The 24561-nt window shown below is 44.7% G+C and overlaps 1 protein-coding gene across 7 annotated transcripts in view; it reads left to right on the plus strand.

The window, feature by feature from the left end:
• The window catches only part of ATRX (ATRX chromatin remodeler), a 203891-nt gene that overhangs the window by 39366 nt on the left and 139964 nt on the right, over positions 1–24561 (plus strand). For 5 of the 7 annotated variants that reach the window (XM_089781856.1, XM_006136187.5, XM_006136189.5 and 2 more), the window contains 4 exons: positions 264–337; positions 4254–4306; positions 6189–6313; positions 9064–9183. In XM_089781856.1, coding sequence (XP_089637982.1) covers positions 264–337; positions 4254–4306; positions 6189–6313; positions 9064–9183 — 372 coding nt within the window. The remainder of the gene's footprint in view (positions 1–263; positions 338–4253; positions 4307–6188; positions 6314–9063; positions 9184–24561) is intronic. The other 2 variants (XM_006136188.5, XM_075940897.2) reach the window with 1 other exon arrangement.

Genomic DNA, 24561 nt, shown 5'->3' on the forward strand with positions numbered 1-24561 from the left:
ACGTAGTAGCAATAAAATTTAAATCTAAATATAGTTTACTATAAATTATTTGGCAAATATGCAATAAATGGAATGGTGGTTTTATGCAAAGCTTTTTCTGTGGTGATATATAAATTCACTCATCGCCGCTGACTAATTGTCTGTTTAGTAATGTTTTAATCAAGCTCATAAAATGTTGATACTAAAACATCTTTTATACTTTAAAGAATCATTAATGATTTCTACCGTTCAGTGAATTACATTTCCCCCCCCTCTCTTTACAGATAAAACTAGTGGCCCTGAAAATAGTCCAATTCCAATGGAAAACAACAGAGAAGAGGTAGGAATTAAGTATATGGTGAGTTAGATTTGTATTACTAGCATTATTGTAAAATGGCTGGCATAGAAGCTCATGATTACATTTGAATTTGAATCTGTAGTGAATTACACTACCATATCTGCTGAATGTGAAAGTTGATTATGGAACTTTTCTAAATGTTGAATTAAAAAACCACAATATAGTAAGCAGTCACAAATTAAAAATAAAAAGTAAGAATAAGATTCAGTGCACTTCCTTCATTTTGATTGTTTTTGTATTTTTCCTATGGTACTTAATAATGCATGAATAGATATAATTTTGTGGAAGTTATCATGCTGTACGGCTTTGAACTGCCAGTAAATCTTTGCTGAGCAATGGATCGCTCCTGCAGTTTTGCTAAATTGCATAATGATAAGTTATACCTCTTTTCATGTGGGACTTCTCAGTTTAGAAAAGAGGGGACTGAGGGAGGATATGATAGAGGTATATAAAATCATGAGTGGTGTGGAGAGGGCCGATAAAGAAAAGTTATGTATTAGTTTCCTAAATAGAAGAACTAGAGGATACCAAATGAAATTAATGGGTAGCAGGTTTAAAACTAATAAAAGAAAGTTCTTCTTCACATAGCATGTAGTCAACCTGTGGAACTCCTTGCCAGAGGAGGCTGTGAAGTCTAGGACTATAATAGAGTTTAAAGAGAAGCTAGATAATTTTATGGAAGTTAGGTCCATAAAAGGCTATTAGCCAGGGGATAAAATGGTGTCCTTGGCCTCTGTCTGTCAGAGACTGGAGAGGGATGGCAGGAGACAAATCGCTTGATCATTGTCTTCGGTCCACCCTCTCTGGGGCACCTGGTGCTGGCCACTGTCGGCAGACAGGATACTGGGCTAGATGGACCTTTGGTCTGACCCAGTACGGCCGTTATGTTCTTATTAGGGCTTTCAGTCACAGTTAACTAAAGCAATTAGCTCAATCAATTAAAAATTAATAGTGATTAATCACTGTTTTAATAGCCCCGTCAAACAATAATAGAATACCAATTGAAATTTATTATGACTATTTTGGATTTTTTGTACTTTTAAATATATTGAGTTCATTACAACACGGAATACAAAGACTACAGAACTCATTTATTATTTTTGATTGCAAATATTTGCACTGAATGGGCTCATCTAGACTACGCGGAAGATTCGAAAGAGGATATGCAGATTCTGCAGGATTTTGCATATCTTTTTTTCAATCTCACTTTCGAAAGCCAAAGTAATCAAGACACGTTTTTTCCCGGCAACCCCCCCTTTTTTCGAAAAGCCGCTTTTCCTCAAAAAAATGAGGTTGTTGTGGCTTTTTGAAAAAGTTGGGGGTTTGCCGCAAAAAACACGTCTTGATTACTTTCACTTTCGAAAGCAGATATGCAAATTCCCGCGGAATTTGCATATCCTCTTTCGAATCTTCCGCGTAGTCTAAATGAGCCCTAAGAGATGAACAAAAGATAGAATATTTTTCAGTTCACCTCAGAAAAATAGTATAGTGCGATCGCTGTTGTGAAAGTGCAACTTACAAATGTAGATTTTCTTTTCTGGCATAACTGCACTCAAAAACAAAGGAAAGTAACATTTTAGATTTTATAAGTCCATTAGTCCTCCTTCAGCCAATTGCTAAAGCAAACAAATTTGTTTACATTTATGGGAGCGAATGCTGCTTGCTTCTTATTTACACCATTACCTGATGAGGAGAATAAATGTTCACATAGTACTTTTGTAGCCTTATGTGTGTACCAGATATACAAAAATTCGTATGCTCCTTCAGACTTTGTTCACCATTCCGGAGGACATACTTTCATGCTGATGACAGGTTCTGCTTTATAATAATCCAAAGCAGTGCAGACTGATCATGTTCATTTTCATCATCTGAGTAAGATGCCATCAATAAAGTTGATTTTATTTTTTGCTACTTCAGGTTCTGTAGTTTTCATTATAGTGTTGCTCTTTTACGACTTCTGACAGCATGTTCCAGTCTTGCCCCCCTCAAACTTTGGAAGACTTTTCCGATAACCCTGTAATCTCACTTGGGTTCCTTATTTGCTTTCTCTCTCTCTCGTGTGCGTGTGCGTGAAAAATCTGCAATGAAAGAGTTCTTAAATGGAATAATATATGTTGGGTCAACATCTGAGACTGCTGTAACACGAAATACATGGAAGAATGCAGGTATGACAGTTCTTCCCCAAGGAGTTCAATCACAAATGTAATTAATGCATTATTTTTTGATGACTCATCTGCATGGAAACCTGTCTTCTAGAAGTGTGGCCAAAGCATACCTGGCACATAAATACCTTGCAGTGCTGTCCATAAAAGTGTCCTGTGAATTCTTGTTCTCACTTTTAGGTGATTTCTAGGTGACACTGGAAATAAGAAGTGGGCAGCATTGTCTCCCATAAATGCAAACAAACTTGATTAGTAAAAAAGGAAGTGAGCATTGTTATAATTTGTATTCTGTGTTGTAATTGAAATCAATATATCTTTGAAACTATAAATACATTCAAAAATATTTGTAATTTTAATTGGTAATCTGTTAAGTGTGATTAAAACTGTGATTAGTCACAAATATTTTTTATTTGTTTGTAAGGTTGCCAAAACTTCCACAAAAAATCCCGAACATGGTGGGGGAAAAAATTTATTGGGGGGGGGGGGGAGAGGAAAGTCACTATGCCTTTAAATCCACACACACTCCCCACCCCCACCAGATGTGGCAGGGGAAGAATATCCCTGTTGGCCTTCCATCCTAGAAAAAACAGAAAATACTGGACATTTTACATATCTGTTATTTTCTGTTTTTTTATAGTAATAGTAATAGTAATAGTAATAGTAATAGTAATAGTAATATATATATATAACCGAACAAGGGCCACAAATACCAGACTGTCCGGGTGAAAACCAGACATCTGGCAACCCTAATTGTTTGACGTCTTTTAGAAAGTATACTTATTTTTAAAAAGGATTGAGAGAGATACAGGGGTATTGTATTTGCATAAGTAGAATTGTCCTAAATAATGTTTAAAATTTTTCAATGAGATTTTAGCAGAAACTTTCACTGGTATGTTGTTTTTACTAATTTTTGCTTTTTTTAAAAAGCCGTACCCAGAATGGCATAGATTTTCTCTTACTATTCATTGGTAAAGAATCAGAGTGGATCAGTTTAATGCTACAGTAGTAGCACTAAAAATCATGGGAAACTACCTCAGAAGTTGACCTGGTGTTTCATGAGTTATAGAGCACCAGTGTGGATGCAGTTGTATGGACATACAGAATTATGGCATTGCATTGTAGCTGCTTGTCCAGGAGCTAAGCCAGCCCAAGTGCTCTCACCTTCACCTGAATTAACTCTGTAATGAAGACATTCTTATTGTTTGGGAGCACCTCATGTGACCCAGGAATATTGATGATATGCTCTTGAGTGAGCCACAACTGTTCTTAATCTAAAGTTGTGACGTGTGAGCCGTAACTGTTAAATGGACCTTTTTTGAATTGCAGGAAAATAAAAACTTATGGAGGGATCCTCTACTGTTTTTAATACTTGCTCAATTTCCTGCAAATTCAGTGCATAAAAAATATAATCTATGATTCTGTGAATTGCTCAGATCACAAAAATATTCCTTTATAATTTCTGATGTTGTGTATCTTTGGTGGGGTTCAAAATACATACTAATTTAAGAGATCTTAATTCAGGTAGTAATTTATAAACTAAAATGTCTCATTGAATTTTGCTGATTACAACACTGTACATTTACAAGTAAAACTTATTTTTTGTTCTGCTTGACATGAAATGTACAAGAAATGGGATATGATTGGTTTAAACTTATGTTGAAACTGACTTCTGATTGGATTAAATTTTCATCGATGTATGCTTTGGTCACATACGAACAGATGTTTGTGACTTCAATTTTTTTCCTTGTTTTTAGGGAAATAGCTCTTCAGAAAGATCCAAATCTTTAGGATCATCACGGTCAAAAAGGTTGGTTTGAAAAGGAAAATGTGAATTAATACTTTCTGTAACCTAGGTGTCTTTCCTAATTTAGTCTACAGAAACAAACAATGTGGTCCCAGATTACCATATAGTGTAGATTAGCATAGAGCCATATTATGTTACCTCAGGCTGATTTACACCAGCTGAGTAGGCTTACTGTGCCAAGTTTAAATTTACCTCCTTCCTGAAGTATGAGTTTATTAACAAAGAAAACAAGATACAGTAAACTTCCGATAATCCGGCACCTTTAGGACCCAGGGGGTGCCGGACTATCAGATATGCCGGACTATCTGAAGGGGGGGCTATGAGGGGTCTGGAGTGGGATGGGAGGGGATGCCACCCCAGACCCCTCATAACACCCCCTTACAATAGTCAGGCTCTGCCTCAGGAGTCCCTGATTCAGCCACTGCTGGTCAGTTTCAGCAGCAGCTGAATCGGGGATGCCTGCAATAGAGCAGCTGGGGTGCTGCCAGGTTGGCCCTGCAGCGCCTAGGGGCGGTGCTACGGCACCAACCCAGCAGCACTCCAGCTGCTCTTGGAGACGCCTGGGACAGAGCAGCTGGGGTACTGCCCGGTTGGTCCTGTAGCGCTGCCCCTCGGGGCTGCGGGACCAACCCGGCAGCACCCCAGCTGCTCTTGGGGATGCCTGGGGCAGAGCAGCTGGAGTGCTGCCGGGTTGGTCCCGCAGCGCCGAAGGACGGCGCTCCGGGACCAACCCGGCAGGACCCCAGCTGCTCTGCCCCAGGGGTCCCCGATTCAGCCGCTGCTGAAACAGATCAGCGGCTGATTCCAGGAAGCCCTGGGGCAGAGCTGCTCTTCTCCGGGCTTCCTGGAATCAGCCACTGATCTGTTTCAGCAGCGGCTGAATCGGGGTCCCCTGGGGCAGAGGAGCTGGGGTCCTGCCGGGTTGGTCCCGCAGCGCCGTCCTTCGGCGCTGCGGGACCAACCCTGGCAGCACTCCAGCTGCTCTGCTCCCGGCTTCCCCGATTCAGCTGCTGGTCAGTTTCAGCAGCAGCTGAATGGGGGAAGCCTGTCCCGCTGCCCCAGCACTTCCGGGTTCCTGATGGTGCCCGACCATCAGGAGTCCGGGAGCATTGGATGCCGGACTAATGGAGTTTTACTGTACTATAAATACTATCGCAAGGCTTATCAGGCATAAATGCTCATGGCATTCCTCCTTCAGGATTGTTCATCACACACCCAAGGTTTTTACCCTGGAAATGTTTTAAAAAAAAATCCAAATGGTTATGAGCTTTACTGTATTAGTGATTCACTGAGACACACTTGACTCATTACCAATAGAATCAATACCTGGTAGCTCTATGGGGTGTTTTAGCTAAACATTACCAGTCTGATGCACTTCAGTTCATTTTAATTTTTTGTTTCGTTTTTTGTTCTCTTTCAAGAAGTAATTCACTGAAGTCATTGCTTATCAGTTAGTACCTAAAGAAAACAAATTCTTTGTATGGCCAAAAATAACTGCATTTTAGCAACTTTACATTTATCATATTCCTTGTCTTTTGCTAAACTTTATGGTTCTGGCCTTATGTGCTTTTCAGATACGTAAAACAAAACACGTAATCCTTTTCTTGAGTGGATTGAAAAATCCACTATATCTCTAAGAACAATAGTTTTTCTCTATTTCTAGAACAGTCCTAAAACTACTATGTTTCTAGAACAATCCTTTTCTGTTGTCACTCTCCCAAAATCTATTTTTCTCTGATTTGTCATTTCATGCAGGTTAGATTAGAAAGAAAATAGAACTTAAAATTACAAGGCATCTGACACAAGGACATTGTGTTTGATTGCAAATACACTTGTATTACTATAAAATATCACAAATCTAGATTTTTTTTTTCTGTTCATACAGGAAACCTACAATTGTAACAAAATATGTTGGATCAGATGATGAGCAAACCTTAACTGAAACAGTAAATGAAGATGTTTCAAATGAAAACTCAGAAAATGATGTTGATATGAAAAGCTTACCTAAAGGTAGTTCATGCATTTTGTGTGGGTCTGAATACTACAGACTAATGTCAAGATTATGATGAACATGCTTAACTGCTACAAAAGGAAATGTATACTTGTATCGTTTGTTTTGTTTTGTTTTGTTTTCTTTGAAGTTCCAGCCTTAGAAAGCAGGATATTGAGGACCTACTGTGAATATAGCATTCATAAGGGTAAAATATTTTATTTTTAAATGCCTACTTTGAACTCCCATTTGTAGCCCACCAGGGCTCAGACAGGCTTCTCCTGGTTCAATAAGTGGCCACACTCCTAGGGTTGCCAGATGGTTTAACTAAAAATACTGAACCTGAATCCTCCCCTTCCCTCCAAAAACAAAAAAACAAAAAAAAAAACACCACTGGGGAAAAAAATTCTGTTGGGGGGGGGAAGGGGGGGAACAAAGTTGTTGAGGGGGGGAAAAAAAAAGGACCTCAAGAGATAAGCATAAAAAATAAAACAGCATGACCCCTTTAGGAAAAGCCTTTGAAGCTTTTTGCTGGTGGCCTCTTGTTTTCCTGATCGAGCCAGAAGACCGCTTCCTTGCGGAACCAGGTAACGGGGGGCGGGGTGCTGGGGTCTGGGCCCGGTTGCTGAGTGTGTGTCTAGGGTTGCCAGGTGTCCAGTATTTTCGCCTCCTGGCGGGGGGGGGGGGGGCAGGGGGGGAGGGAATCAGAAAATACTGGACATTTTAGGTGTCCGATATTTTCTGAATTTTTTTTACCGGACAGGAGGCAAAAATACCAGACTGTCCTGGTCAGTACCGGACACCTGGCAACCCTACACACCGCCTCACTACATGCCTACTTGGTGTGTCACATGGAATCAGCTACACCTCCTGGTTGGGGCTTGGGCCTGTCATCCGGCTGCATCCATAGTCAGCAAGCCCCGGTTCTCATGCCAGGTTGGCAGCAGTAGGTCCAGGGCTCAGACCTATGATTGGGCCAAGCTCACTCAGGGTGTACCGCAAACAGTCACAGTTCAGAAGCTTGGACCTGTATGTAGGATGGACCTTTAAGTAAGCGGTCTATAGGCCCAAGCCCTAGCTCATAGCAAACCATGCCAATTCAATAGTTCAGGCTTAGCCAAGCAGCAGTCATTAGTCCCAGGCCCAGGTTTAGGGTGAGGCCACAAACTGTCAGGTCTCCTAGCTCTGGCAGAGAGCCGACAAGTGCAGGTGGTTGGCCTAGAATAGTGGGTGGGGAAGAGACTGCCAACCATGGATTGGATGGCGGTGGGGGGGACAGGCCAGCTGCTCCACTGCATCCCAGCTCAGGGGCCAAACAGTGGTGGCAGATCTGTCCGTCTGCCACTGGTTCAGCGGGGATCCTATATACAACATGCTAACTCAGTCTCTGGTTCAGCCACACTTAAGGCCAGATGTCCCTGGGCTACTTCCATTCTCTCCTTCTCTTTCGCTCATCTCCATCAGCTATATCTGGCTTCAGTGCAGGCCCTCTGGGGAGTTGGGGGCTGGAAACTCTGGCAGAGTTGGCAGTTAGTCAAGGTCAAAGTCTGTCTGAGCTCCTGGCAAGTCCTTAGCCTTCTTTAGGTCTTCTGTAGTCTCTCAGCTTGGGAGTGTGAGGCAGACATCCAGATCCTCTGGCAGCTGGGGCTTGACAGGGCTCCCGTACCAACCTTTTATATCTCTAGGTTCCACCTCCTGACTTCCGGTCAGGTGATAGGTTGGGGCAGAGCTTGGGGAGGGGCTTCACCAAGGCTTGGGGAGGGGCTCCTTCCCCTCTAGATTAGTGGGTGGCCACTCCACCTAACTACACACACACACACACAAATCACTGGATCTACAAAGATGAACTGATTACTTCAAAATATGCATTGAAATATATATTTTTGTAGAAATTAAGACAAAATGAAACAGGAAATGGTATTTGGTTTTGTTGTAAATGTTCTGGGTAAAATTTTCGTAAGTACCTAAGTCCCATTTGAGAATGGGATTGTTTTCATAAGTGACTGATTTTTTTTTTTTGCCTGTTTAAAAGCATTAGAGGTTATTCTAAATTTGAAATGTGATTTTAAAAAAAATTGTCAGCATTAGGTTAATTTTAGGTACAACCTCCTTCCTCCTCACACACAAGATTCTTAGTTTTAGCGTGGTTAAAAACAATAACAAAAGAACTTGCTTTTCTTAGCGCTATATAAACCATAGTAAGATTTTTAATTAGTGACAAGTACTGCCCCTTGTACTAGAACCTTTTAAATGTAAAATTACACTATTGTTTAAATTCAGTTTGGTTAAGCATTGTTCTGTTTTGTTTAAACATTAGTAAATTTAAGAACTTTGTAAAATAAAATGAGTTTTTCTGTTGACATAGGAGGGACGAAACTTCTAAGGCTTCTGAGAGATGCTCAGCTGTTCTAAAAAAACAACTAGAACCACAGAACACTTGCGTTGCAAGCTCCCCACTATGTCTTACTGTAATACTTTATTATGTTCTTCATGGACTGCATCTGGGGGTAGAGAGATTAGCTGACTTTCCAGGGTCCTTTCAATCTTTAATCTGTGTCCCATAATTGCAATATGTGTGCCTTTTTTGAGCTGTGTGGTACTGCTATTTGATATGGACCTATGTAGTAGGATATGTACTGATTTTATCAGTATAGTTTATGGGGAGAAAATATATGCAATGTTGGCTTTACTTTACATAAGAGACTTTCACTTCACTTGAATGTCACTTGGATGAGTAATGGTTTCGAACTTTTAAATGAAATCCTTCTAGGTACAGTGGTTGTACAACCAGAGCCAGTGCTGAATGAAGACAAAGATGATTTTAAAGGGCCTGAATTTAGAAGCAGAAATATCGTTAAAATGAAACCTGAAGCTCCCAAAAAGCGTGGAGGTAAATACATTTTAAAACATGTTTAAAATGGGTTTAATCTGCTATTTATGGCCACATTTGGTACACCAAAAAAATGTACGTATTTGCTAAAAATACCTCCACTCTTCTGGCTTTTAGTTCACTAAGAGTTCCGGCTTGCTGAAATTAGCCTCCATTGCTGTCTCTGAAGCCCAGCAATGAAAGCTAAAATTAGTTTTTGTAAAACATCTTGCCTTGGGTAGCCATAACATGCTTCATTAGGTATTCTGTGTAAATTATCCTCGCTCTATTCTCAAGAGTTTGGTTCCACTCTGCTGTTTTACTGTATCTTTTTTTTTAGCGAACAGTGGTATACCATTGCATACCCCAGAATTATAAAAAACAAAAAAACCCCAAAACTCATGGTCAATCTGGTAACCCGTGGTCTGAATCTCACCTGCAGGAGAGTGCCTTCTGACTCCTGAACACACATTGTAGAACAAAATAGTGTCTTCCGCACAAGGTGACCTTGCATATAGGGTACATCCAATGTCATGGTGTGTAGAGGATGCCATTTTGGAGCTCCTAAGGCATGCAGGTATAGAACTGCATGCCTTTTAAAAATGTCATGCCACTCTTGGGGAATGATGTTGGAACTCGAGTGAATGTATTTTCTGAGGCGCCAAGAAATCCATATACATGTAGGTAGAGAAAGAATGTCAGTTGGTGAGGAAGAGGTTTTTGTTTTGAATTCCCAGATTAATAGAATTTCTCAGCAATTCCCTGACTATTGGTTATGGTACCTCAGGTCATCTGTGGAAAGTTGCTGTGCCAGCCAAATTTCCTTAACCTCTACTAGAATTGATATGCAAGTATATTGATGCTAATGGATAATACAAATTAATCTCTAATGAAGTTGGCAAATAGAAAAGAATAAGCAAGAGACTATGCGTAAACTACTCTGGGGGGGGGGGGGAAAAGTGACTTTACATACCATTCGCCCCTTTGCAGTACAGGCAGTTTTATAATTCACATACCAAAAATAGTAATCAGTAACTTACTATGGCCTACTTACTCCTTCTTTTTTATTGTAGTAGTTTATATAAATAACTTCCTTGTATGTAGTTTGGGTATGTAACAGGAACCCTAAATAATGACCATGAAAAAGTTGACTTACTCATTTGTATGTGCATGTGTGAGGTTTTTTTAACATTGATCTGTCCTTTAACTAGATAGACTAATTGAAGGGCTGCATGATTTATTTTAAATTAAATTAGATGTTGCATTCAGAACCTAATTTCATAGGTTTTGTCTGAGATGATGCCTCAGTTCCTTCTCACTGCCATATGATACAAGTCAGAGCCTCTAGTGTTCTCCTGTCTCTTGTGACATACTTGTTAGTATTAGTTTGGAATGTGAACGTGTAGCTCATTGATTAATCCTAATGGTCACATGCAAGTCCCCCACTCCCGATACCTCTGTATCAGGCAGCGGAGAGAGGGGGCAGGTGGGAGCAGGCACCCATGGGGAGCTGACTTAAAGCCACCTTCCCTGCATGTGCCAGCTCCCACAGACTTGCCTCTCCCTCTCCCCTTTCCATGCTGCTGCCTACCACAGAGGCAGCAGTGTAAGTGGGGGCAGGTGGAAACTGTTGCTAGCAAGGAACTGGCTTATGCCTCTCTCCTCCCTCCCACCCCTTGCCTGCACTGTTGCCTCTTATATAGCTGGCTCCCCATGATCACTGGCTCCGCCTGCTTCCCCTGTGTGTAAATGTATAACTAAAATTTACTGGAGTTACAAATTTACAAAATTAAATGCATTTTAACATCCCTAGTATTAGTGTAGTTTTTAGGATTTTAAGGACTTTGGGACTCCATTTTTGTCTATCTTCCCTTTCTTCTTCGGGTAGTCCCCGTGGGTGCTCCACGTCTGGTGTCGGGCTGGTCCCAGCGCCGCAAATCGGAGCTTGCCAGAGCTATCATCGACCAGGTCGCGCATGCGCGAGCAGCGTTCGCGCCTTTGAACAGCCGCGCGCGACCCAGTCCCCGCCAGTTCCTCTCATCTGCCCCTGGTCGCGGACGGAGCTCTCCTCATCTCCTCATTTACCTCAAAAAAAAAAAAAACAAAAAAAAAACCCCAACAAAACACTCTGATATATTTAATTTCTAAGTTTGTCAGTTTAGACCGCGGTTCCCAATACTGTGGCCGCGGCAGCTTTTAGCCTCGCCGGCTCATTCAAAAAAAAAAAAAAAAGAAAGAGAGAAAAGAAAAGGAAAGAATAAAAGAAACGGGAAGAAGAGAGCTAGTTAATATAGAGAGGTGCGAGACAAACCCATCTCCACCGGTCAAAATGCCGGGTTCCCCCAGTTTCAAAAAATGCAGCATGTGTAGAGAGTCTATGCCGCTGTCAGACGGTCACTCTGCCTGCGTTCGTTGCCTTGGGGAGGCACATATTCCCCAAAAATGTGTCCACTGCGCTAAACTCACGACTAGAGCTCGCAAGGAGCGAGAACGGCGACTTAAAGAAATTTTGTTTGATAAGGCACTGATGCCTTCGGCTTCATCAGGCTCCTCTGCCTCAGACCCCACTTTGGAAAAGCGGAGGGCTCCTTCCCCGAATGTGCCTTCACCAAAGAGGAAGAGAGCCTCTCCTGCTAGGTCCCTGCCAATAGCCCCATAGTCGCGGGGCAGCGCAGAAGAGAAGCCGGGTGCCTCTGGTTCCAGGGCAGCCTGCGCACCGGCAGCAAAAAAGCCGCCCGGCATGTCCAAGCCTCAGGGAGCTGTCCTCAGCACCGCCCGCACCGGGGGTGCATACTACTGAGCAAATACCTGCCTCAGCACATTCCACTGAACCTGCAGCTCTGCAGCTTTCAGGTCAGGAACAGCTACCACCACAGCCTTCTAAGGCAGCGTGCAGACCGGATGCGTAGGCGATTTCTTTTTCACCCTCTCCGGAGGCATCACCTCATATATCTACTCATGCTGACCGCACAGCGGCACACAGGAAACATTACATTCGCAGTGCGTCATCGCATCATCATTACCATAGGGAGCGTAGCTGTTTTCATCACAGGTGTTCCATATCTCGATCTCCTCCCAGACATTCCCTAACACACTCACCATGGTACTATGGCAGACTCAGCAGCGCTAGATCTTCTAGACACTCGTCGCCTGCAGACTCGGCCCGACACGACTCGCACTATCATAGTCGCTACTATGGCGAATTCTCTCGATATAGCCGGTCGCGATCTCGCCGTAGGTCGCCATGCTCCTGTCGGTCAATCAGTCCGTATTCTACACACTCCAGACCGTACGAGCAGTCCTCGCTCAGGCCGGCATTACCTTCACGATCCCCCACCCCTCGATCGCAGCAGTCTGACCCGGAGGAGGGACAACTTTCTGAGTCAGAACCAGACAGGTCACCTAATGCTAACTCCTCCGTACCTTCACCACTTGAAGCTGTAACTCCGGCTGAAACGTCACCCCCTGATGATCTCAAGGAGTTCCAAGATCTTTTTAGATGTGTAGCACAATCCCAAGAGGTGCAATTTACCGATACCCAGGGCAAACAACATAAACTGTTCAAAAATTTACACCCAAAACAGCAGCGGAAGATTGCCCTACCGATAGATGAAGCCATTATGGAGGTGGCAGAGGAGATTTGGCAAACGCCAACATCAGTACCACCTACTAATAAAAGAGTGGATAAGAAGTACTTCGTACCATCCAAAGGGCTGGACTTTCTTTTTAATCCCCCCCAGCCTAATTCACTGATCGTCGATGCAGTCCGCCATAAGGCAAAGACTCCTTACTTCAAGAACTCCCTTTCGGACAAGGACTCTAAGAAACTAGATTCATTTGGACGCAAGGTCTACTCTTCCTCAACCCTCCTCCTCCGAATTGCTAACTATGCTGCACTCTTATCAAACCATAATTTTGATAACTATTCCAAGCTCCCCGAACTCATGCAACACCTTCCGGACAGCAAGAGACCTCTTTTGAAAGCGGTAGTTCAAGAAGGATTCGCGGCATGCAGAACATCCCTTCAAATCGCCGCTGACATAGCGGACACCGCGGCTCGAGTCATGGCATCAGGTATCGCCATGTGCAGAGCCTTATGGCTATTGTCGGCAGGAGCTCCTAAGGAGCTACAAACCAAAGTGGAGGACTTGCCCTTCGATAGACAAAAGCTGTTCGTCTCCACAACCGATGAAATTCTACACTCGGGGAAGGACTCGCGCACTACCCTCAGAACTTTGGGTATGTACACGCCGCCCTTCAGGCAAAGGAGATACTACCCTTTCCAAAGGAGGTACGATTATTCGTCGTATAAGCAACAGCAACGTGGACCTGAGCAGCCAAAATTCCGACAGCGTCCGCAACGCAAGCGCCAACAGCAGAATCGCCCACCAACCCGACCAGCTTCTAGGCAGCAGGTTTGACTCCTGCGCCAAGGACTCGAACATGTCCCCAGAGGTCATCACACTAAAGCCTGTTTCCAGCGTATTCAATCATCGGCTGAAACCCTATCTCCATCAATGGGCCAGCATCACGTCGGACCGATGGGTATTAGAGCTGATAACATCAGGCCTCTCGATTCCGTTCATCTCAGTTCCCCCCACTACCCCTCCCACCTCGGCACTTATCATGAACCCATCTCACGAGACCGTTCTTCAGGAAGAAATCCTCCACCTTCTAAGTGTAGGTGCCATAGAACGAGTTCCAAGGGAGTTTCGGGGAAAAGGGTTTTACTCCCGGTACTTCCTGGTTCCCAAAAAGTCAGGGGGCTGGAGGCCAATCCTCGACCTAAGAGGTCTAAATCGTTTCATCCGCAAGCAGCGCTTCAAAATGACCACGCTGGCCAACATCATACCAGCACTAAACAAAGGGGACTGGTTCGTAGTCCTAGACTTACAGGACGCATATTTCCACATCTCAATCCATGTAGCACACAGAAGATTTCTACACTTTGTGGTAGGGGACGATCACTTCCAATTCAAAGTACTTCTGTTCGGCCTCGTGTCAGCACCAAGGGTGTTCTCCAAAACGCTAGCGGTGGTAGCGGCCCACTTACGCAGAACAGGAGTCACAATTTTTCCCTACCTAGATGACTGCCTGATCAAGGGTCGCACTTACGCAGAGACCTCCCACATGGTGATGGCCACGCTGGCTCTATTCAAATCCCTCGGCCTTGTCGTAAACACAGTAAAATCCCGACTACAACTGACACAAATCCTTACCTTCATAGGAGCTCGGCTGAACTCCCTTGAAGAGCGAGTACATCTGCCGGTCGAGCGTTTCCAAGCCGTAAAAGACTTGGTGACGACAATCTTGCAGTCCCCTATACTGCCAGTCCGCGTATACCTGCAGCTCCTGGGTCATATGGCGGCTACTACGATCATCGAGCGGCACGCAGGACTACATCTGCGGTGCCTGCAACACTGGCTAACTACTGTGTACAATCCCGTCAGAAACAGTATTCGCAAAACCGTGACGATCCCTGTACGAGTCAAGCGGTCCCTACACTGGTGGACCGACCCCAGCAACATGCTATCAGGAGTTCCATTTCACGCGCCGCAACCAGTGAGAGGTTACCACGGACGCGTCTCTCATGGGCTGGGGTGCTCACATGGGTGCCGAAAAGGCCCAAGGCCGGTGGTCCCTAGTAGAGATGTTGTTGCACATCATCCTCCTCGAGCTGCGTGCAGTATTTCATGCATGCAGGCGGTTCAAGAAGCACATAAAAGGCACAACGACAAGAATTCTCACAGACAACATCGTAGCGATGTACTATGTGAACAGACAAGGCGGTGCTCGTTCCAGGTCCTTTTGTGCAGAAGCAGTTCGACTGTGGAAGTGGTGCATTGGAAACGACATTTTTCTCGTGGCTGCATACTTACCCGGTGCACACAACACCATCGCGGATGCGCTGAGCAGACATTTTTATCAGGATCACGAGTGGGTAATTCGCACGGATGTCCTCCTACCCCTTTTCCACCGCTGGGGTCACCCGGAAATAGATCTCTTTGCCACAAGGTCCAATGTGAAATGCAGAACTTACTGCTCCAGAGCGGGAGTGGGCACTCATTCCCTGGGAGATGCGTTTCTTCTTCACTGGGGAACATCACTGTTCTATGCATTCCCTCCTGTTGTGCTCATTCCCAGGGTCCTAGAGAAGATTGTCATGGACAGGCCGCGAGTACTGCTCATAGCCCCTGCTTGGCCCAGGCAACCATGGTATTCGACCCTCCTGCAGCTCTCGACACATACACCGCACCAATTTCCTCACCTACTGGACCTGCTGTCGCAACAGAACGGCTCCCTTCTTCATCCGAAGCTGGACACCCTACACCTAACAGCCTGGATGGTAGATGGTTCAGCACGTCCGAGATGCTTTGCTCAGACCAGGTAAAGCGCATCTTGCTCTATAGCAGGAAAGAATCTACCAGAAAGACCTATCTATCAAAATGGTCGAGATTCGCTCGCTGGTGCGCTCCTAGGGACCTCGATCCTCTTATCTCACCACTGAATGTCATACTGGATTATATTCTCCAGCTGCAGTCTTCTGGTCTCTCCATATCATCGCTTAGAGTCCATGCAGCAGCAATTGCGGCCTTCCACCTTCCCATCGAAGGGAAGTCAGTGTTTTCCCATCCCATAGTGACAAGATTTTTTAAAGGTCTCGTTAACCTCAATCCACCAGTCAGGCCCCCGCCACCTGCATGGAGTCTTGACTTGGTCTTAGACGTTCTAACAGGACCTCCGTTCGAACCCCTAGCAACCGTACCGTTGCCGATCCTTACAATGAAAGTACTTTCTCTCCTTGCTATAACGTCGGCACGCAGGGTGAGTGAGCTCGCAGCACTGATGTCATCACCCCCTTACACAGTTTTTACTAAGGACGCTGTAACATTGAGATCTCACCCAGCCTTTCTACCGAAGGTCTGTACTGAGTTTCACATCAATGAACCGATCGTTCTGCCATGCTTTTACCCAAAACCTCACGCGTCGAGGCAGGACGCTCTCCTGCACACTCTGGACGTCCGTCGGGCGCTAGCTTTCTATATAGATAGAACCCGTGATTTTAGGAAAACGGATCGTCTTATTGTTTCCACCTCGGGGCACTCTAAAGGTCAAGCTTTATCTGCCCAATGCATCTCAAAGATCGTCATCTCTTGTATTACTACCTGCTACAACATTTCTAAGAGGCCGCTTCTATCACAGCCTAGAGCCCACTCTACGCGAGCAATGGCTACGTCAACGGCCTTTGTCAGAGGAGTTCCATTACGTGACATATGTCATGCGGCTACATGGTCTTCCAACACGACATTCTCAAGACATTATGCGATTGTGCAGCGCTTGGCTTCCGACTCAGCCCTGGCCTCAGCAGTGCTGTCAAACCATTGCATTAGTGATTCCGTAGCCCACGTCTAGTGGATTACTGCTCCGGAGTCACCAGACGTGGAGCACCCACGGGGACTACCCGAAGAAGGAGAGGTTACTCACCTTCGGTGCAGTAACGATAGTTCTTCGAGGTGTGTCCCCCTGGGTGCTCCACGACCCGCCCTCCTTCCCGCTACGGAATCTTCTTGTATTATCTCTTTCAGATGGCGGTGAGAGGAACTGGCAGGGACCGGGTCGCACGTGGCTGTTCAAAGGCGCGAACGCTGCTCGCGCATGCGCGACCCGGTCGATGACAGCTCTGGCAAGCTCTGATTCGCGGCACCGGGACCAGCCCGACGCCAGACGTGGAGCACCCACGGGGACACACCTCGAAGAACTATCATTACTGCACGGAAGGTGAGTAACCTCTCCTTCCTCTCCCTCCCTCCTCCCCCCACTGCCACTGGGGTTCAAGATCTGTGCTTTTTGCTCTCGCTCCTTCTCAGTCAGTGGTGAGCACCAATGCTACCTTTAGGCTGCATCCAGGTGCAATAGCTGCCTCTGTATCCCAAGCCATACCTGTGAAAGGCTGCATGCTTTACCTCAACAAACACCTTATGGAGGTTGCCATGAAGCTGCAGTCAAATCCAGACCAGGGATCTCCCCTTCTAGATTGGTCTGAGCAATCGAGGAGCCTGCCTTCTACCACAGAGCTTCAGTCTGGTTCTGTTGGAGTGCCATGGAGCCTATGCTGGGGCCTAGTTGTGAGTAAAGGAAGCATGCATATAACTGTGGCAGTATGTTTTCCTCTGGGCCCAAGAATGGTACTTCTATGTTCATGAGTTCAGCCAATGGAGAAACTTCCCTGCTCAGTCTACCCAGCTGGTTCTACTGTGGGTCATGGCTGCAGTATCCACCTTCAGAAGCTTCTGCTTCACTTGAAAGAAAAGAAGCCTTATTATCTCACCTGTTTGACCATCATCGAGTAGGCATTCCAAACCAATGTTCGAGCATCCTCTGATTAGTCTGATTCCAGAGGTACTGCCAGAACTTCAGATTCTGCATTCTTGCTCATCCTTTGACTTCATCCTCCTAGGATAACAAATGTTGTTAATAAAGGAGAAGTAGTGGACATGGTATACCTATACTTTAGTAGAGCATTTGATATGGTCTTACTTTAGAGAAATACAACTTAGATGTGGTCTACTATAAGGAGGGTAGATAACTGGCTACATAACCATTCTCAAAGAATCGTTATTAATGTTAACAGTCATGCTGAAAGGGCATAACAAGTGGGGTTCCACAGGGGCCTGTGTTGGGACTGGTTCTGTTTAATATCTTCAACAATTTAGATATAGGCATAGAGAGAACACTTCTTAAGTTTGCAGATGATACCAATCAGGGAGAGGTTGCAAGTACTTTGGAGGATAGTGTCATAATTCAGAATGATCTGGAGAAATGGTCTGAGGTAAATAGGATGAAGTTTATTAAGGACAAATACCAAGTACTCCATTTAGGAAGGAACAATGAGTGGGAAGTGACTGTCTAGGAAGACGTACTGCAGGAAGGGATCTAGGGGTCATAGTGGACCACAAGCGAACTATGAGTCAACAATGTGACATTGTTGCAAAAAAAGCAAACATGATTCTGGGATGCGTTAACAGGAGTGTTATGAGCAAGACATGAGAAGTGATTCTTCAGCTCTACTCTGCACTGATTAGGCCTCAGAGAATTGTGTCCAGTTCTGGGCACCACATTACAAGATAGATGTGGAGATATTGGAGAAGGTCCAGAGAAGAGCAACAAGAATGATTAAAGGTCTAGAGAACACCTGTGAAGGAAGGCTGCAGGAATTGGGCTTGTTCAGTTTGGAAAGGAGAAGACTGAGAAGGGGACATGATAGCAGTTTTCAGGTATCTAAAAGGGTGTCACATGGAGGAGGGAGGAAAAATTGTTCTCCTTGGCCTCTGAGGATAGGACAAGAAGCAATGGGCTTAAACTGTAGCAAGGCAGGTTTAGGTTGGACAGTAGGAATTACTTCCTGGCTGTGTCTACACTGGCATGAATTTCCGGAACTGCTTAAAACGGAATACTATTCCGTTTTTAGTTTTTCCGGAAAAGGAGCGTCTACATTGGCAGGCTGCTTTTCCGGAAAAGCCCTTTTTCCGGAAAAGCGTCTGTGGCCAATGTAGACGCGCTTTTTCGGAAAAGAGCCCCGATCGCCTTTTTCGCGATCGGGGCTTTTTTCCGGAAAAGACTACTGGGCTGTCTACACTGGCCCTTTTCCGGAACAGTGTTCCGGAATAAGGACTTATGCCCGAGCAGGAGCAGAATAGTTTTTCCGGAATAGCGGCTGATTTTGTATAGTAGAGCATCGTTGCTTTTCCGGAAATTCAAAGGGCCAGTGTAGACAACTCGCAGCTTATTCCGGAAAAGTGGCTGACTTTCCGGAATAAGTGGCCCAGTGTAGACACAGCCCCTAACTGTTAGGGTGGTTAAACACTGGAATAAATAGCCTAGGGAGGTAGTAGAATTTCCGTCACTGGAGATATTCAGGAGCAGGTTAGGCAGACTATCAGGGATGATATGGACCATGCTTGGTCCTGCCACAAGGGCAGGGGACTGGACTTGATCTCTCAAGGTCCCTTCCAGTTCTAGTATTCTGTGATTCTATGTATGGTAGCAGATGCCCTCTACATTCCACTGGAGGAGGTACAGGACAAACAGCCCCAGCTTCTTGACATTTTGTACATCTTGCTACCATTCAGTGGCTCTGGTGATCAAAAATGCCATTCTTGTAGCTGCCCAGACTGCCTGGCATCCTGCAGACACTTGTACACCTACCCCTAAGTACGGATACCTGAAAAAAGGTCTGAGCTTCTGTTCTCTCATCTTCCACCCAATTACTTCATCATACAGTGAATCAGTGGGGCCAGCAACAACATGTGTGCTTCACCCTGGCAGACAAAGAAAGAAGGCAAGTGACTGGTTCTGGGTCACAAGGTACTCTCTTGTCCGCATTCAGTTTTGTATCTCTAGTTACTTGCCTTTGTTAGCTAAATACAACTTCCTTATGTACAACTTCCTTTTCATATAGAAAATTGGCAGACTTTAAAGACAAACTTCTCCAACAGGAAGTTCAGGCTATCCTATGAGGTGGGAAACTAGTTGCAAGAACATGATTTTACGATGTGGCATGTGCTTCTTTGTAGATGATTGCTGTAGGTTTGCCATCTGGAGGGAGTCATAGCTGCTTTGATCAGGTTTCTCAAGGGAAGTCCAGAATGGCAGAGCAATGGTACACAAACTGTAGGGCATGCCCTTTCCACGGGACATGGAGGAACATTTAGGAAGATGCATGGTGGGGCCCAGGTTAGCTCTGGTGAGGGGGGCAGGAAGGGAGCACCACTCAATCACAGCTGTGGCTCTAGTTGCAACTCTGACTTGAGGCCAGCTCTGCCTCTAGCCCTAACTCCTTCCCCATCCCCAGTTCTTTCTCAATGTCCTCTGCTAAGTCCAACTGTGCAGTAATGGGGGGTGGGGAGGGTACAGACATGTTCCATTACTGGTAAGGAGGTCATAATGGGAAAAGTTTGGGCACCACTGCCTTACAGGACCTCCTTTTCGATTAATCTTATTTCTTCAGTCAGAGGAGAGAGTTCCTCCATTCCCTTAAAGACTTCAGGGCCACTCTGCAATTTTAGGATATCTACATACCAACTCCCAAATGCAAGTTTTACCTCCTTCAACAAGTACAACATTCTAGAGCGTGCCACTTCCTCCTCCTGTGTTCCAATGAGCATCCTCACAAATGGAAAAAGACCCAACCGGCCTGCCATCCAGGTTCTTCATCATAGCCTACAGCATCTCATACTCAGTCCTTGTAGAACGATAATTCTCAGGGCACATAAAGAGCGGTCAACCACCCTACTTCATGCCATATGTCTGAATGACCCCATTCAGGGGACATCTAGCTCTCTTTTTTGCCGCGTTTGGAGATGGATAGATTGATGTAAATTAAGATTATTAAATCACTTTTTTTTAAATTACAATTTAAATCACCAAGAGAAAAATCAATGATTTAGATCAAGTTTCTCACTGATACTACTACTTATATTTCTTAAACAATGGTACAAATCTGATCATTTAAACATGTTAATTTATAATTCAGTTCTGCATTTTTCAACATTTGGGAGGATATACTTTGTGTAATGTTTTAAATAACTAGATTTTGATTAAATAGGAAATAATACATATGGCAGCAGTACATTAGGAAATCACACACAATAGCACTTACATTTTATTAAGCTAAATCTTAAATGTTGCATAAATGTGTCACATTTGCAATTGCAGCACTCTCTTGTGTTGCTGGCTGACAGATGTCCTTGAACTTTTTTTAAACTTTCAAATGATATTATCTCTAACAGACAAGTCATCACAACACTAAATGTATGGTGGTGTCCTAAAACTTCTATAACCAGCTCTTACCTTCTCCACTCCCTCTGTCACTTTGGTTCATTGACTGAAACAGAAGAATGAGTTTCAGCTTTTTTAAATTTCAAATTAGTTTTTTTAGCTTTGAATGAATAATACCAAATGATGAAAATATTCTCTCTGTGCCTGCAGAAGAAACAACTGCTGTGGGAAGTTGGGTTACCAAGGTGCCTGGCTAATGATTTCCTCCAGTTCAGTGGAATGACTTTTGGTTCATAGCATTATTAATAAATGTACTGATTAAATGGTCTTGTTCCAGCCCTGCAATTTATTATGACTGGCATAACCGAGGAGCGATTGATTTTTTTTTTTTTAAAAAGATGTCCATTCCACGGCAGCAGTATCTTCTATAGAAGTTAGACACTTACCTTTATATCCAAGGTCAAGAATGTTTGCAAGAAAATGAAGTGGTGTTAGTGCTGGACTCATTAACTTCTTTATTCTCTTCAGTTTAACTTTCTGGTGAGGTTCTTCTTTCATCCAATGTCTCTGGAAGTGCCTTTCTAATTTTGACAGTATCAGCAATGCAACAGAAATCTCTCTGAAGTGAGTGTAAGGCTATGGATATAGGCTTCAGTATGTTGAGCATATCCTCTACATTCCTCTTTAATCCAGTGTTAGGTACTTTGGATGAGTTTCCACCTATTTTTATCATGGTTTTCTTCACAACGTTTTATAAGAATAGGCCAGCTTAATAAATTGTTACAACAATCAATCACCAAATTCCATTGAACATCTTGAGGGAAGAATTAGTTTGGATCCTCTTGTTCTTCTTCGAGTGGTTGCTCATGTCCATTCGAATTAAGTGTGCGCACTGTGTCTTCTGGAGCGTTTTCCCTAGCGGTACCCATAGTGCTGGCAGGGTGCCCCCTGGAATGGCGCTGCCATGGCGGGGCATAAGTACCCCTGCTGGCACTGCTCCATCTCAGTTCCTTCTTACCGTCCGTGACGGTCGTTGGAGCGTGTCTCTCTCTTAGATCAGTTAATGGTTCCCGTTTTCTCTTAGCATTGTAGATAGTTCTGAATAGTTCACTTAGTTAGATAGTTAGTGTCTCTTTGTTTTCCTTCTCCCCCTTCGGGGGTGAGGAATGCCAGGGCCGCAAGGCTTTAAGGCGTGTGCTGTCTGCACAAAGTTCATGCCCAAAGGAGACCCTCATGACAGTTGTCTGAAGTGTCTGGGTGAGGACCATCTTACGGACGCCTGTAAAATCTGCAAGTCTTTTAAGCTGCACAGTAAGAGGGAGAGAGACTCTCTTGCCTAAAACTTCTCCTCATGGAGGCGGCTTTACAGCCGGCACCGGCTGGGCACTCTGCGGTGTGCAGTGCACTAGCGTCCATGCAGGATGCCCTATCCTGAAGCTGGGCCTCGGCGTCAAGGGCCCGGCACCGGTCTCATTCTCCAGCACCGAAGAGGTCAAGAACATCTCATGGTAGGTCTCCGAGCTGAGTGTCCAAGTCGGGCCTACATCACGGTGCCAAGTCACCGGTGCACAAGTCCACATCCTCCACGGTGTGGCGTAAGCGAGCGGGACGTCCGTCCAGTCCAGGGCAGTTACCCTCGCACCGCTCTTCCACGCCGGACACCTTTGAGGCGACACAAGACCTCATTAGTCTTACTACCTCCCCTCTGTCGTCAGTGGAGGCGGAAGGGTTGAGGTCGCCTACGTTGGAGGCCGTGCTGGCTCTGGCTTCTCCGCCGCATGGGCATGACCGGACGGCTCCAGCCACTTATGCAGCGGGACTTTCGCCTGTGGGACCAGTACCGCTTGCCTCATCAGTGCCGGTCTCGACACAGGCCACCAGGCTTCCCCCAGCGCCCGACTGGGCCCGACCGTCCTCGGGATCAGCTGTGCAGCACTTGCCCTGGTTCCGGGCGGCACTACCCTTTGAAATGTTGTGGCAGTGTTTCAAAGGGGCAGTGCTGCACAGACCCCAAGATCAGTCTTAAGACTGTCTTAACTCTTCTGCCTCACTTGGCCCACCTTCCACCACATAAGCACAAAGCAACAATCCTATCCAGCATGTATCTTTCTTTGCACATATGGCTTTCATCTGCTGAGAAACAGAAAGTGAAAGCCCAGAATTTTCAAGAAACAAGAGCTTGTAGTTAGACTGGAAAGGCTATTCATTTTTATGAGGCTATAGGTGTAGGTTTAGCATTTTTGAGATTTAACTGTAACTTACTTTTTTAATGAGAGAGAAATTTATTGCATTGATTTTTTTTCACATCAAATTTGATTTTTATATAAAGAACTTACTTTTAAAAAATAATCATTTTTTTCACTCTGATTTGAAATGCAGTAACAATAGATAAATGGCATAGCAATATGATTGAGTTCATGGTGCTACCTCTTCTACATCCTTTGGCCTCAGGGTCCAGTGTCGTTACAGTATCCTTGCTATAGAAAAAGCGACGAGGAGTCCTGTGGCACCTTATAGACTAACTGAAGTGTAGGAGCATAAGCTTTCGTGGGCAAAGACCCACTTCGTCAGATGCATGTGGGTCTTTGCCCACGAAAGCTTATGCTCCTACACTTCAGTTAGTCTATAAGGTGCCACAGGACTCCTCGTCGCTTTTGCAGATTCAGACTAACACGGCTACCCCTCTGACACTTGCTATAGAAATGGACTCACTACTGGAAAGGAGAGCAATAAAACCTGTTCCTATGACCAGTGTAGATGCAAGGTTCTATTTCACTTACTTCCTAGTCCCGAAGCAGGGCAGATGGAGACTGATCTTACAGTTCTCTTTTCAACCTTTTTATATGCAAGCCAGAGTTTCATATAGTCATTCCAGCAGCTACGATTACTTCATCAGAAAGAGGCATGCGGTTTATGGGCCTTGATATGCAGTATGCTTACTTCTACATGGATATCCATCCTGCCCACAGGTGATTCACTGCAGGCCTTTGTCACTTCCAATGTATGATTCTACTCTTCGGACTCACCACTGCTCCATGGATCATCAACTTCTCTTGCTAGTGGCAGCCCACTCCAGCACCATGGGGTTCTTATATTCCCTTATCTTGTTGAGTGGCTGCTGTCAACACAATGAAAAGGGGAGGGTTGCTCCTTGACTTCCATGCTGTTCCCACTCCACTTCTCCATAGGAAATGAGTGCAAATGTTGAAAACCAACTTTGGATCTTATATGGTCTCCAGAATTCATTGGGGCCCATGTCCATACAATTTTGGCATACATTTACTTACCGGAGGACAGATTCTAGACCCTCTAAGAGCTGATTTCCAGTCCGTCTGTTCAGTCCAGGATTTTCCTTTCTTTTCTTGGCCATGTGGTGGCTTGCATATATGTTACCACTTTCACTTGTCTTTGCTTTTTGTTGCCTACTTTTGTGGCTTCAGAAGACCTGTTCTCTCACATGTCACATTAAGGACTTCCTGTTAACTGTTTCCCATGAGGTTTTCTCTTCCTTGAAGTGATGAATAGATCCAGGTCAGTTCTATACCATGATACCATTCTTTCCATCCTCTCCATGCATGATGATCATCACAGATGTGTCACTTGTCAGATAGGGCACCCACA

This window comes from Pelodiscus sinensis, chromosome 13 (genome assembly GCF_052426305.1).
Source record: "Pelodiscus sinensis isolate ZL-2025 chromosome 13, ASM5242630v1, whole genome shotgun sequence".
NCBI classification, from domain to species: Eukaryota; Metazoa; Chordata; order Testudines; family Trionychidae; genus Pelodiscus; species Pelodiscus sinensis.